At 42.7% G+C, this 15,586-nt stretch overlaps 1 protein-coding gene across 8 annotated transcripts in view; it reads right to left on the reverse strand.

The window, feature by feature from the left end:
* RASAL2 (RAS protein activator like 2) overlaps positions 1 to 15,586 on the reverse strand; it is a 358,844-nt gene that overhangs the window by 88,923 nt on the left and 254,335 nt on the right. For all 8 annotated transcript variants that reach the window (XM_053249711.1, XM_053249709.1, XM_053249708.1 and 5 more), the window contains one exon: positions 9,320 to 9,426. In XM_053249711.1, the coding sequence (XP_053105686.1) occupies positions 9,320 to 9,426 (107 nt within the window). The remainder of the gene's footprint in view (positions 1 to 9,319; positions 9,427 to 15,586) is intronic.

Raw genomic sequence — 15,586 nt, forward strand, 5'->3', positions numbered from 1 at the left:
CTCTTGTTGAATGTAACAGGAAACAAGACAGAGCAGTTGTGAAATCTTATTGGGGTTTGACCTTCAGTTAGGCTGGCTGATCATCTTTTGTTTCACTTAGTATGCTTTAAAGAGCTATAAAAGCAGACAAGTGCTCTTCTTGAGACAATTGTTTTGAAATTAAAACCAAACCAAGGAAGTCAGCTCCCAAGGATTGGCCTTGCCATTAAGGCAAAGAAATATCTTCCTCATTTTCTTTAGGGATGCCACTCTGGGCTTCCAGACCCATTTTTATTTTCTAGATTATATCAGTTTCTGTTTAGAGGGATAAATGGAGAGAGACACGCAGCGCCAGTCCAAGATATTCTGCAGCCTGAAGCAAAGCTTCAAACGGTGCCCTCTTCCTTCTGATTTCAAAACAAAACACACCCATGTATTCCTTTCCTTCAAACCACTCCCTGTTCCTTTTCTATCAGATTCCTTCCTTTCTCACTCCCTAAGGCTGTAATCTTATGCACATTCACCTTGAAGCAAGTTCCAATGATTTCACTGAAGCTCACTTCTGACTAGACATGCAAGGGATTGGCCAAAAATCTTCTCTTGCGTCCATCTCATCCATCTGGCATACACACAGAGCGCTTCCACCCACCAAATCCACCCACATGCACCCTCCACTCACCCATGCATGACCTTCTACTGCACCTTGCACCCATCTATCCATTCCTCCACATGCATCTTCCACCCATCCATATGGCTACATGTATGCACACACTTCCCAACTACCCACCCACCCAAATGCATGAACGTACCTTCCAGCTGCACTCACTCACTCCTTTCTCCTGCTATGCCACGCCTTCCCACCTCCCTTACCTACAGGCTGGATTGGGCCATGTGGCCCAAAGTGCAGCACAGTTAGTGTATACTATTTGCTACTGTTGCTACTGCTCAGCCGACAGCTTGTTCAATGGAGGGAGGGAGTGTCGGAGAGTGTGTGTGCACAGACTGATCCAGTTGCATCTGGAAGGGGGGACAAGTGTGGGAAAATGGTGATTTTTTTTGCCTCCCTTTTCCTGTGTGATGGGGGCTAGGCTGGAAGCAGCCTCAGGTAATGGGGGCGGGGGGGGGGAAGAAGCAGTCACAAGCCAGAATGAGGGAGCAGCTGAGTTCAGGAGTGGGGAGTACATGCTGGGAGTACATGCTGTTGTGTACTCCTTCACTAAAATTCACTACTTGAAGTGGTTAGCTTTTCCCTCCATCATGGCAGGGTTAGTCCTGGAAACAGGAAAGCTGAAGTGCAACAATGCTGACCCCACTGCAGGTTGATAATCCTAAAAGGTAGTACTGTATTTACCCCAATAGAAGATGACTTTGAATTTAAGACAATCCTCTTTAAAAATATAGGTTAAATTTAGGTTATACCTTTATTTACTCAAAAGGAAGAGGATTCTGAATTTAAGAAGACTTCCTGATTTCTAACATCAAAGAACTTGGAAAAAACCTAGTCCTGGATTCAGGTAAATACAGTGTTTAGGAGCTAACTATGAATCTCTCTCATCTAGAGACCACGGTTTCTAAATTTTGGTGCTCTCAGATTTCCGAATAAATGCACAGACAGGGCAAAGAGGGTAAAAGTTGTTGAGATATTTGTTAGAGTAGTATGTATCGGATAGGCAAGTTAGTTTTAACCCTATCCTGCTATTACCATGTCTATCTTCTGTCATTCTGCCTGCCTCTCTATTACTCATCACCCATATTTATTTGAACTCACACAATTTTTTTCATTTATTGGAATGTATTTTGCTTTCCCCAGCTCTCCATTCTTCCCTCATATGGTGGGTATTTCAGAACCATGCTGTAGCAGCAGAATTTGTTAAAACAAAGGAAAGTTGTAATTATCTAACATTAAAATGAAGGGGGAAGGGGGGAGTAGAGACACACACACGTATGTATCTGCACCTATTATCTCTTTAAGCAAGCTTTTTCTTATGCTTTCATATTTACTGAGAAACTACCACTTAGTACTTTGGATTAATCTAAACACTTCATATTAATGATTTAATTAATCCTCACAATAACCTTGTAAGGTAGATCAGTTTTATTATTCCCATATTGCAGATGTGAGAGGCTGAAAGATGGTGGGCTGCCTAAGGCCATCTAATGAATTTAGAACTAAGGCATTTTGAACTAGGGACTTCCCTATTTACAGTTCAGTCACAACTCAAGCTCTCACTTTATTTTATTTTTGTGAACTAACAGAAAGACATTTTTCAGATTCCTACAGGCATACAGAGGCTTAAAATTCACCCAGTACAAAAAGGGCTGGACAAAGAGGACCAAATATTCCTCCAGTGGCTGTTGCTGGTGTCTATCCAATGTTTCTTTTTAGATTGTGAGCCTTTTGGGGATAGTGATGCATCTATCTATCTATCTATCTATCTATCTATCTATCTATCTATCTATCTATCTATCTATCTATGTACAGTGAGGGAAATAAGTATTTGATCCCCTGCTGATTTTGTCCGTTTGCCTTCTGACACAGAAATGACCAGGCTATAATTGGAATGGTAGGTTTATTGTAGCTGTGAGAGACAGAATAACAACAAACAAACCCTCAAAAGCCCAGTGCCCAAAAGTCAGCGATGGATTTGCATTGTAGTGAGGGAAATAAGTATTCGATCCCTTCACAAAAGATGTCTTAGTACTTGGTGGCAAAACCCTTGTTGGCAATCACAGAGGTCAGACGTTTCTTGTAGTTGGCCACCAGGTTTGCACACAACCCAGGAGGGATGTTGTCCCACTCCTCTTTGCAGATCCTCTCCAAGTCAGAAAGGTTTCGAGGCTGATGTTTGGCAACCCGAACCTTCAGCTCCCTCCACAGATTTTCTATGGGATTAAGGTCTGGAGACTGGCTGGGCCACTCCAGGACCTTCATGTGCTTCTTCTTGAGCCACTCCTTTGTTGCCTTGGCTGTGTGTTGTGGGTCATTGTCATGCTGGAATACCCATCCACGACCCATTCTCAATGCCCTGGCTGAGGGAAGGAGATGCTCACCCAAGATCTGACGGTACATGGTCCCGTCCATCGTCCCTTCGATGCGGTGAAGGTGTCCTGTCCCCTTAGCAGAAAAACACCCCCAAAGCATAATGTGTCCACCTCCATGTTTGACGGTGGGGATGGTGTTCTTGGGCTCATAGGCAGCATTCCTCCTCCTCCACACACGGCGAGTTGAGTTGATGCCAAAGAGCTCGATTTTGGTCTCATCTGACCACAACACTTTCGCCCAGTTCTCCTCTGGATCATTCAGATGTGCATTGGCAAACTGCAGACGGGCCTGTACATGTGCTGCCTTGAGCAGGGGGACCTTGCGGGCACTGCAAGATTTCAGTCCTTCACGGCGTAGTGTGTTACCAATTGTTTTCTTGGTGACTATGGTTCCAGCTGCCCTGAGATCATTGACAAGTTCCCCCCGTGTAGTTCTGGGCTGCTTTGTCACCGTTCTCATGATCATTGCAACTCCATGAGGTGAGATCTTACATGGAGCCCCAGACCGAGGGAGATTGACAGTTATTTTGTGTTTCTTCCATTTGCGAGTTATTGTGCCAACTGTAGTCACCTTCTCACCAAGCTGCTTGGCAATAGTCTTGTAGCCCAGTCCAGCCTTGTGCAGGGCTACAACCTTGTCCCTGACATCCTTCGACAGCTCTTTGGTCTTGGGCATGGTGGTGAGTTTGGAAGCTGAGTGATTGCTTGCTTCTATGGACAGGTGTCTTTTATACAGGTACTGTAACAAGCTGGGATTAGGAGCACTCCCTTACAGAGGGTGTTCCTCATCTCAGCTCGTTACCTGCATATAGTGAAAAGACACCTGGGAGCCTGAAATCTTGCTGGTTGATAGGGGATCGAATACTTATTTCCCTCACTACAATGCAAATCCATCGCTGACTTTTGGGCACTGGGCTTTTGAGGGTTTGTTTGTTGTTATTCTGTCTCTCACAGCTACAATAAACCTACCATTCCAATTATAGCCTGGTCATTTCTGTGTCAGAGGGCAAACGGACAAAATCAGCAGGGGATCAAATACTTATTTCCCTCACTATAAGCAGCTTTGGAAATTTTGGTTGAAAAGCGGTATACGAATTATTGTTGTTGTTGTAGACGCTAATTTGAGGATACAAGGATAGTCATTGTGCAATAAGCTGATTTATGGTATTAAAAAAATCTCAGATATTTAAATGGAAGAGGGGAACTGAATTTCAACTTTCAGCCTTTTAAATAAGAGTGGTTCCCAAGCACTCCAAGAGTCTATTTAAAGAGCTTCTTCTGAAGAAAGAAGGGGGGTGGGGGGGGGGGAAGGCCACATCCACTTGTAGTATATTAAGTAACTGTAAATCAAAATTCCAAGTGATGGACAAAGGCCCATTAAGAGTTGTACAGTTGAGTGGCTTCCTCTTTATGGATGCCAGTGTCTGGTGTACAGACAGACAACTGTGGAGAATGTATGAGAAGTTAATGTTCTATTCTGAAGCAAGTTTTAAAAATAGCTTGGCTGTGAAAAGCAAATACATGCACACCCTGAATGCAACCAGTTTCTAAAGCTTTCAATCAGAGACTGACAATCTGACCCTGGACATTATATCATGCTTACACCCCCAGGAAGTGGGGCTAAGAAGAATATGCATTTCAGTTGATTATGTTTTTGTCCCACCTCATGTGAAGAAACTGATTGAGACACCCCAGCCCACCCAAGACAATGAAAAGGGGTAAGCTATGACTTGAATCTAAATCCCCAAATCCTTAACAACACAGAAGACGTATAAAGTTCTTGAGATCATAAATAGGAAATGTTCCTCACCCCATGGCCATTTTGGATGTCCTGTCTATGCTAAACCATATTTCAAGGCCCAAAATAATCTCTCTTCTGCCAGTGACTACAAAGAGGCAGGTTACCTACTATTCATGCTGTACCTGAACCTGCTGCAGTACAGAATCATGCTCCTCTGCCTGGACAAGCCAGCAGTGTTTTAAAAAAAGATTTCTCCACTAGTTTTGAGTTGTAGAAAGGTTACATTAATCTGAAAACAGGAAGAAAAGTTTGATATACATTCCAGACAAGGAAACTCCTGGGTAATTTAACCGTAACAAGACTCTACAGAGTAATTAGTTTAATGGTTAATACAGCCCTATCCCAAACACTCCAGTAGACAAAAGTATCAATTTGCCTATCCCCCCACTCTCTTTCCTATATGTGACATTTGCCAAATAAGAACATTCAATTGCAACAACAATAACAGCTTTAATGGCTATGTTTTCTCCTGCAGCAGATTCTTGGATAATGGTGTTGGCCTTCCCTGAATGAAAGAAAGCCAATTTCTCACATCATCCTCTCCTAACTGGGCAAAGAAGCTCTTTTGAAGTGCCTCTTTCTTACATCCATCCATCCAAGCCTCTTCCATCTTTCACGGCAGGTATGGTGCTCTTTTCTTTGAAAGCTCCATTTTTTCATCTGTTGCCATTGGGCTGATGTGACTTGCCAAAAAGCTCCAGTTTTGTCATTAAAAAGGCAGATTGGAATTTGTTAAAATGCATATTGACAAGCCACAATGCTTCTGGGAGAATGTCCTTTGGACAGATGAGACAAAACTGGAGCTTTTTGGCAAGTCATATCAGCTCTATGTCCCCAGACGAAAAAATGAGGCTTTCAAAGAAAAGAACACCATACCTACTGTGAAACATGGAGGGGGCTCAGTTATGTTTTAGGTTAAGGGCCATCATTTTTGTCCATGCCATTTTCATTTGTGTTATTATTTGAAATATTCGGTTGCATTAAAACTCTAAAGCAAATTCTGATTTTTGTTAAATCGGAATAAACAATGATGGGTGCCAATTACGTCTGTCAGTTTCAAGTTATTTCAGAGACAATTGTGGGTGGTTCTTTTTTTGTGGAGGGGTACCAATACATTTGTCCAGGTGTGTAAATCATATAACAACAACAACAACAACAACAATAATTATTTATATAATAACACCCGATATAATAATAACACCTGATATAACTGTAGTCAAGAAGAAAGAAAAACAAGTCAAAATGATCGACATAGCAATACCAGGGGATAGCAGAATAGAAGAAAAAGAAATAGAAAAAATCACCAAATACAAAGATCTACAATTTGAAATTGAAAGGCTGTGGCAGAAAAAGACCAAAATAATCCCAGTGGTAATTGGCGCCCTGGGTGCAGTTCCAAAAGACCTTGAAGAGCACCTCGATACCATAGGGGCCACAGAAATCACCATCAGCCAGTTACAAAAAGCAACTTTACTGGGAACAGCCTATATTCTGCAACGATATCTATAACAACAGCAACAACATTGACAATAAAATTCAGCCATCCCAGGTCCTTGGGAAGGACTCGATGTCTGGATAAAACAAACCAGTCAATAACACCTGTCTGACTGTGTAAATAAATAACAATAACAATAATAACAATAATAATGATAAACTTCACATAAAAATCCCTCCAAATCAATGGGGAAAGATTGCAAGATTTTCTTTTGAGACTAATCATATATACACAGACAGCTGTGTTTTGCCTAGCGATGGTCAAACCTCCTTTGGCTCAGTTTGAAAATGGGCAGGATGAACTGAACTATTCTTCACCCCAAATAATAATCCCCCCCCCCGAGCCCAATTCAAAATTTGGATCCTGTTGCACTGTCAATGTTGCTGGGAAGGCAATGGATGCCTTGTGAGCCCTGTCCCACTGCCACCTTCCTTTGCCACTTATCTGGCAGAGTGAGTGGTGGATGCTATGGCTGGGAGGTCTCTATGAGGCTCCCTACATTGCACCAGAGAGAGTAGGTGGCAGAGAGGGAATTTAATGTCCTTGATTCTTCTGAATATGTCATTTCTTTTGCAGGGTGCAAATGGGAGTGGGCGGGGCGGCAGGGAGATATGCTGCCGCCCCGCTGGACCAGTTTTCCAGCCAGCGCTGGTGGGAGAAAAGCGGTGGGGGGGGGGGGCAAGTGCACCATCCCCAGCCCTTAAAGTTATCTCACCCCCACTGCCAAACTATTTGAACCAGCCAAACCTGTTTGGAGGCCCATAAAAGGGTCTCTGAACAGGTTTGTGCACATCCCTAACATATAGTCCACCCAGGGCCAGTCCAAGTCCTCCTAGTGTCTGAGGCAATGCAGCACTGCACTGCCCTGCCACACCAAATGCCCCAGGCAGTGTGCAAACTCTCTCTCTCTACTGTGGTAGTGCACATCACTTGCACTGCTACTGCTTCTCTACTTGGATTTTGAAAAAAGAAGAGAACGTATGGAGGAGAGGTGAGATAAAGTGATTCCCTCTCCCTTCTCCTTTGCTGTGAAAGAAAGATAGTGAAACCATAGTTTGATCCTGGTTTGTTTTTCCATAGAATGCATGGAATTGTGATTTAGTTCAAATGACAAGTGGAAGCTTTCACTATCTTACTATCACTTGCAAAAGAGGAGGAGAGGAGGCAGAAACATCAGACCGGATATTTGACAACACACCTGTTGTCGAAGTGTGTTCTTGTTAGCAGGAAACCATGGTTTCCCATTGTATTTGAACTAGATTGAGTGTTTTATCTGTTTGAGATGGAACTTCAATTCATGTAATACTCATTTTTACAAAAAAAATTTTTAAAAGGCACAAATTTTAGTTTATATGCCTATTTTCTTTAAATGTTGACCCATTCTGCTATAAGCTGAAAGCAACATTTTTTAAAGGGCCCCAACAGAAAAGAATGCCTGTAACAATGCTTAGCAAAATAAATAAATAAATAAATAAAAATACTATTTTTAATATTTCAAAATTTTAAGAGAGGATGGAAGACAAAAGACAGGCTGGAAAAGACATGCTAATCAAACAGAAAAATACCAAAATTATGTGAACTGAAGAGTCCTTTCCCCAGTTTATTACCGACCATTAAGTGAATCATAAAATAACCATTTAGAATATTGTAACTGAATGCTGCCTTTTAAAAAGTGTAACTCTGCTTGGTGTACTGTTTAAAGAGCACTTTAGCTTTAATTTGATTTGTGCTGTAACCAAGTCCTCTTCTCCAACTACAATAAAGAACAGAAAAGCTACAGAAATCTGAGAATGGCTGCAATGTCAATTCTGGTCCACCAATTACTGTCAAAAATGCTGAGAAGAAAATCCAGGCTTTTTGGATTAAGATTAGCAAATAATTTACAACTAACCATTAGAGCTCATTTTACAAACTGAAAGCCAATATACAAGACTGTAAAGATAGGTTCCAGTGCCTTTGAAATGGCATTAGATTCATGGGATTGTTCCCACCCCCCGCCCCCACCCACCCCCACACTGAAGATAATTTTTGCTATTCCTTGTGTGTGTTCTTACCTGGACCTTGGCCATGAGAAGTTTCCAAATCTCAACATACAGGAGAACCTTGGAAGCTGCAGGAGTTCTGTTCTCTGCTACAACAGCGGATAACAGAACTGAGTCATTAAGTCAATGGGACTCAGGGGGTTAGGTTCCAGGAGGCTGAGGAAATGGCGAAAAGAGGCCCTACTACCATGCTCTGTAGGTCTCCAGGTGTTCAGCAATGCTCCCCAACAGTTCCAAATCCGGGGTGGGTGGGTGTTTTTCAAAATCGTGGGTATTTGTTATTTTTTGTGTAATGAGCCACAAAATGTCTCTTCTCCTCAAAATGGTGGTTGGAAATGACCTCAAAGGCATTTCAAGCCACCTCAAACCCACAGATACATGGAATTAACCCCTTGTGAACTGTTTTATTCCTCATATGCTGAGACTTGGTGTGAATTACCTGACCATGGATATGCAAAACCGTGCATGTTGGATCCACGAATGGCAAGGTTCTCCTGTATCTTAGGATCATAGGCTGACAAGACTTTGGCAAACCTGATTGTTAAGGTTTATTGAACCTATGAAAGCTCAGTTCCAGCATACACAAGACTTTTCTCATAACCTATTTTCACATTGAATCACCTCATAATGGAAAAAATAGACAAGTGAATCCCATAGTTGAATAGGAAGAGGGAAGTGTAATCTGGTCTACCTTCATGTTCTTATTTGGCAAAGAGGCTAACTGTGTACTTAAAGGATGATATAGCAACATCCGAAGTATTTCAGCAATATGGAAATAAGTTCACAGACAAACATTTTATATAGTTTGAAGGCATTTATGATCTTTAGTCAAGCATCAAGAAAACCAAGGATAAACCTGGGGTCCTTCAAAACAAATATTTCTTTAATAAATTTTGACAACCTATCTGCCTTTTGTAGTCAATTAAGCAAATCCCTCCTTCTAAGGAAAGGAGCACTTACCGGTACTTTGAATGGAGATGTGTTTGGTGCATCCATGGGATTGGTTTTGTCTGATGTGCTGGTCCCTGAGATGCTCCGTCTTCGAGGAGATCTCTCTGCTGGGACCTCTGGGGATAAAAGGGTGAAGGAGAAGGAAAAACGAAAACCGGTGAGAAAAAGAGAAAGGAGATTTTTCCCTATTCCTAAGTGCAAGTTTCACCCAAAAATGTAAGTGTCATTTCTTATTATTTAAAAGTTGTGGAAACTGTAGCCACATTTGCAAAACAAGGATTAAATAGGGTGATTGACTTGCAGGCAATTTAAAAGACTAACTCAATACTCACTTGGCAAAGTTGCAACACATACAAATTGCCTGCAGCTCAGAAGTACTCGGCTTAGAGCCAGGCACACAAAGAGTTAATTCTGCCAAAATATCAAGCAGCAGTGAACATTATTTAACAGAGGTCAAAGTTCAGTCTCATTCAGATTATATGGACTGAACTGCTGTCTCAAAGAGTAACAAACCCAGTCCTAGGCATCTTTACTCATGAGCAAAAAAAACCCCCTGTATTCAGTAGTACTTCCTCCAAAGTATGGATGCATAGGAATAGAGTCTAAGGCCATCAACAAATTCACACACTTGATGGTGGTTAATATAAACACATCTCTGCAGATAGGAAAAATAGGTCACTTTTTCCTTGTTTTGACAGCATGACCTAAGCTATGACTTTGTAACCACAAAAATCCGCCTAGAAAAAGAAGAAAAGTTCTTACCTGATTTTTCTTAGTATTATATGTACATAAAGTATTGAGAGAAAATACATATATACCTTTATCACAACTGCTGCCCATCTCCAGATCAAAAACCTAAGCTTAAAGGAATCCAGCTTAACTAAAAGATACTCCACATAGAAGAGGAAAAAAGCACATCCTAAGAAAAAGTCCATTGTTATCTTCTGGATTGAAAAGGAAGGGAGTAAACTATGACTTTGGAGGCTGGCATTTTTTGACTCCTGCTGTTCTCCTTTCAAGACACTGATGCAGTTTAAACTTCCATTTCTGCCCTCCTGGCCCTTGGGATCCGTGCTACTTCCACTTAAGAAAAAGCCGGTTCTCTCCCACTCTTCCCCCTCCCTTCTCTACAGCTTGCAGAGAGCAAGGAGGAAATGCATGAGAGAAGACTGCAGCTATTCAATCAATCGTTCAGAACGCACATCCTCCTCATCAGTTACTTTCAGGCTATTAAGAGACGCCCAATGGCCAGCTCTTCTCAGTTACAGAATATTTCCTTATCTATCCTGATCCACGGCATCAAAGGAGATCCACAAACCAGCCGGGTTCCAGAGAGCAGCATTTTCTTCACCAAAAAATAAGCACAATAAATCTCCACCAACGGATCTCGCTGCATTGTCTCCCTGTGATGCTTCTCAATAACAGATTCTGATTCTACGAGTTTTACTGCACAATGCATCCATGAAGATTTGAAGAAAACAAAACTGAACATCGTGAAAGATAGAAGAAAACCAGATCCTGTTGAACTGTTAAAAAGCTTTAACACTGCCTTTCTGCAGCGCACTGCCTCTCTCATTTAAAATGTGAGCAACAACCTTAACCCTCTCACAAACCGCAAAAAGGGGACAGAAGACAAATGGCAACATTTGGAAGAATCTACAAAACTGGTCAGAAAAGCAAACAAATGCCACATCAAGAAATGAGCAAGATGCCCAGTTTAAAATGGCAGACATACCTATCTATGCAGAACAAATCTATTAAAAGTCTGCAACAAAAATCCATCTTCAAACAACCCTACGGGATAGACCAGCAAAGAGCACAGGGAAGTATTCCTTTTTTCCTCCACAACCCATGGGCTGTTTCCTAGTTCCTTGTTCTAGGATTACCACTTTGGGAGTCTCACAGATTGCTACTTTTAACCCAAGTTATTGCCTTAACTCCCTGATTAGTTTTTAAAGAAGCCAATACTCATGTAGGCAGCTCATTGCATAAGATCTCAACCATCATTTTCCCTCTGGGGAAAAAAAAACCTGGGGGAAACTAAAAAAAATAGTGTCTCTTTGGAAGAGAAGAGACCAAAACATATGCCTTTACTACTGGCTCAGACATAATCAAGTCCTGCAATAAGGTCAAGCTTGTCCCGCTGCCCATTCACTCAATAACATTTCTCCCCATCCTCAAAGTCTGCTGGATTTTGCCGAGTCATACATGAAGAAAAAGAAGTCTGGATCCTCCCATTATTCTCAGCCACAGACAATCAAGAGTTGGAAAACAGAGCTAGATTAAACTAAGCTAAGAGGGGCGCAGAGGAAAATTCATATTTGCTCACAACTCCCACCTACCAGAAATAAGTGACCTTGATATGAATGACTGGGATTGACTGTGAGTTTCAGATTTCAGAAAAGGCCACAAGAGTGAATTAATGAGAGGAGGAAAATGCTCCCAAACAACTAAGAGATGAGAGAGAACTTTGAGATCGGATTTGCTGGATCAGGGATAGCAAAATAAGGGGCTGCAGTTAGCTGTCCCAGGTACTTCGAGCTGCACATCATCTACATGCTGAAATACTGCAGCTGCTGCTTCTGTGCCCTTAAAATGGCTTTTCTGCTGAGTTGGGTGGAAAATCTATACGGTTGCCACCAGGCCAAAATTAGATTGTTGCCCTCCTCTCCTCCCCATGCGTGCTGCATAGTGCTTTTGCATTATTTTCACCTGCTGTAAAAATCAATGCCCATCTCTTTCTTAAATATTAAATCACCACAATTCAATGCACAAAGTCACTCACCACGGCCAAGGCACAGATCACTTTGTACTTGTGAATCAACAAGAGCTCAGAACCTTTAATCTGTTGTACCTCTTCAGCGGAAAAGCGAATGGGATCCCTCTGCCCCAACCCCCACAAACATGTAAACATACCCATCCAGTCATTCTGGAAACACAAAGTGATACATATTAATATTTTGCAAATACATTATTTACTTAGCTGCTAAATAACATTGGTAAGTAGGAAACAAGCTCAAGTAATGATTCACAAGTAGCACAATTCCCCAAAGACAAGTCATACATACACCCTTCCTTTCTTAATAACCATACAGGGCAAATAATACTAATAGTGGATTTTTAAAGGTGGTTTTTTTTTAAAAAAACAACCATAGTATTTTATGCGCCTTCTCTCAATAATTCTTACAGCAAATCTGTAAATTAGGCCAGTATTATTATGCCATTATAGACAGGGGTGAAAATGAGGCTGAGAGGTAGCTGCTTGTCTAAAACCACCTGGGGAGGTCATAGCTGGAGGTGAGACTTGAACCAAGGACTTTTGTTTACAGATTAGTCTCTTAGTTACTACATTTCAGCAGCACTTCATTTCAGGCAGGCAAAAGATTGTCAGAGAGACTGAGAAAGGAGCCAAGAAAGGGCCAGACAAGGTTCAAATAATCCCCAAAGCAGCAGGATAAAGTGGGACATGGCCTGATGAGGCAGCTGCAGTGGTGAGGCATGGGATGGATCAACAAGATCCAAGCTGCTGTAACCCAGACCAAACCAAGGAGCAGCAGAGTTGTAGAGTGGAGAGAGCAAAGTGAGGACACCAGGCGAGGATGGCTTACTCACATGGCTATAAGATGGGCAAGAAAAAGAGGCCCTCAGCAGTGCCCAGCAAACAACAGGAGCAAGCAGGATGGACTAGGAGTCCTAGAATTTGGCATGGAGGCTAAAGAGACAGCACCTTTTACTCTCCCCTAGAATATAAAAATGCCCAAGATCAGCCTCTTGGTCCTTCAAATATGAAGACTTATTTCCATTCAATCGCTAAAGGACAACAATGCTTATTGCAAGCTAATCATGTCACTGTTCTCCTGACCAAAGCTCTGGCAGGCTAGCTCACTCATTTACATTTGTGGGGAGCAATAAGACATGATCATAACCTTTTCTATAACAGGGATTCTCAATCTTGGGTCCCCAGATGTTGTTGTACTTCAACTCCCATCATTCCCAACCAAAGGCCATTGGGGCTGGGGATTATGGGAGCTGAAGTCCAATAACATCTGGGGACCCAAGGTTGAGAATCCTTGTTCTATAACACTCAAACATTCATGGTAGTCTGTGGCGAAGTCTAAGATTCAACACACACACACGAGCTGCAATTCAGATTAAACACATGAACAGCTACAACTATTAGGGATGTGCATGAATCAGATCAGAGTGTCCAGTAGGGATGCACCAAATAACTTTGGTGCAGTCAGCCGAATCATTTCGGTACCGCAGGGAGTGCTACCTTTAAGCATGAGTAAAGCCAGTCCTTACCTGCTCCTCTGCCATCCCACCAAATTTCCTAGTGTGGCACTGTGCTGCTCAGAGGTCTGCGCACAGCTGCAGCATTTCACCCTGTAGCCTGCTCATGGCGGTGGGACACACATGGCCACCGTGAATGCATGTTGGCTATGTACGTGGTCAGCAACACCATGCTGACCACACAACATGGCTGCCATGCATGCGTGGTGGCCATGTGCATCCCACTGCCATGCCACACAGACACAGATGGACGCAGCCATGAGTGGACTTCTGAGAGGCGCAGTGCTGCACCAGAAAATGCAGTGGGGCAGTGAAGGCGCAAGTACAGACTGGCTTTACTCGTGCTTAAAGGTACCACTCCCTACCCCGCAGAAACAATTAGTGCACATCCCTAGCAACAATATCGCATGGCACAACATGTAAGAAATGACCAAGACATTTAGATCTCCCTGGGCATACAGCAACAACAGGATCTGTTGTTGTTTCAAGCTTGAACACAGCAGCTTTGGCCTGGAGGATAATCCTCAATCCGATCAGGATGATGGTGCTGGGTGAGGGGGTCTGCCCCTGTGCTATTTTCCTGATGAAACTGGAACCTCCCCCGGTCCTTCCACCCAAACCCTGCTATTTGCCTCATGGGTATCTCATACAGGTATCTCCCTCAGCATCATGGCTCCAATCAGATTTGGTCACACCATGACTGCTAGTACAGTTAAAAAACAGAGTGAGCGATCCTGTGAGATGTCTCACAGATCTCTTTATGAGACATCTATTTATTTATTTATTTATTACATTTTATGCCCCGCTCTTCCTACAAGGAGCCCAGAGCGGTGTACTACATACTTGAGTTTCTCCCCACAACAACCCTGTGAAGTAGCTTAGGCTGAGAGAGAAGTGACTGGCCCAAAGTCACCCAGCTAGTATCATGGCTGAATGGGGATTTGAACTTGGGTCCCCCCGGTCCTAGTCCAGCACTTTAACCACTATACCACGCAGGCTCATCTAGTGAGGCCCTTAGTGTCTAGTATATTTTTTGTGTATCTTGTTTCCCACTAAGTTAGATGAAATACAGCTGTTGTAACCTTCTGCCCAGGAACACTAAAGCCACCCTGGAATGAGACTATATGGCTGGAATAGCAGAAAGAATAATTTAGACATACAGCCCATGTGCAAAATCTTTAAAAATGCACTCGTGTTTTTTACAACTCTGCAAATGGAGTTCCCAATTCACATAACTTTCCCAACAAGAAAGATGACAGCTCAGAAAGGCTTAATATGGTTTAGACTTTTTATTTTATTGGCACTGGTGATTTGAAAGCAAGGTATAATTCATACAGCAAAGGAGGACTCCTTTGGGCATTTATCCTCTGTAGGACCATTCCTGCTCTGTGTTATTGGTATTGTGGTGTGGCCTAAAGCAGTGTTGTTCAGTGTTAAAAATGTCAAATAAGGTCTCCCTCAAAGAAAATAAGCCTGTTTGAGACAGCCCATAAGTAACAGAGAGAACCAAGATGTGTGTGGGGGAGAAGAAAGCACACTCCTTACTACAATTAGCAACAATTAAATAAATTGTTAACGTTAGCTGAATAATTTGGTTTCTTGTCCCTGGCCCGGTTCAGGGTGGAACTGAACCCCTGCTAACTGTGATTCACTTAGATTTAGCAGGAGGAGAGCAATTGTCCCTATCCAACCCCAGCACAGGACCCCTCCAGGGGCTGTTAATAGTGTATTTGGGCCCCCCCAGGGGCTATGGAGGCCCTGGACTTCGACCCAGAAGTCTAGGGGTAAGAGCACCTCTGCACTTACCTGATGAGAAGGTGGGTGATGACGATAATTGCATTATCTCCCCCCCTGCACGCGCGCGCACACACACACACTGCAGACCACATGCAGTACCCCCTTGGACCACAGGTTGGGAACTAATGCCTTATATGACCCCTGCTAACTTGGCAAAGAGGCACCTTTTAATGTGGTGATTCTCTT

This window comes from Hemicordylus capensis, chromosome 4 (assembly GCF_027244095.1).
Source record: "Hemicordylus capensis ecotype Gifberg chromosome 4, rHemCap1.1.pri, whole genome shotgun sequence".
NCBI classification, from domain to species: domain Eukaryota; kingdom Metazoa; phylum Chordata; class Lepidosauria; order Squamata; family Cordylidae; genus Hemicordylus; species Hemicordylus capensis.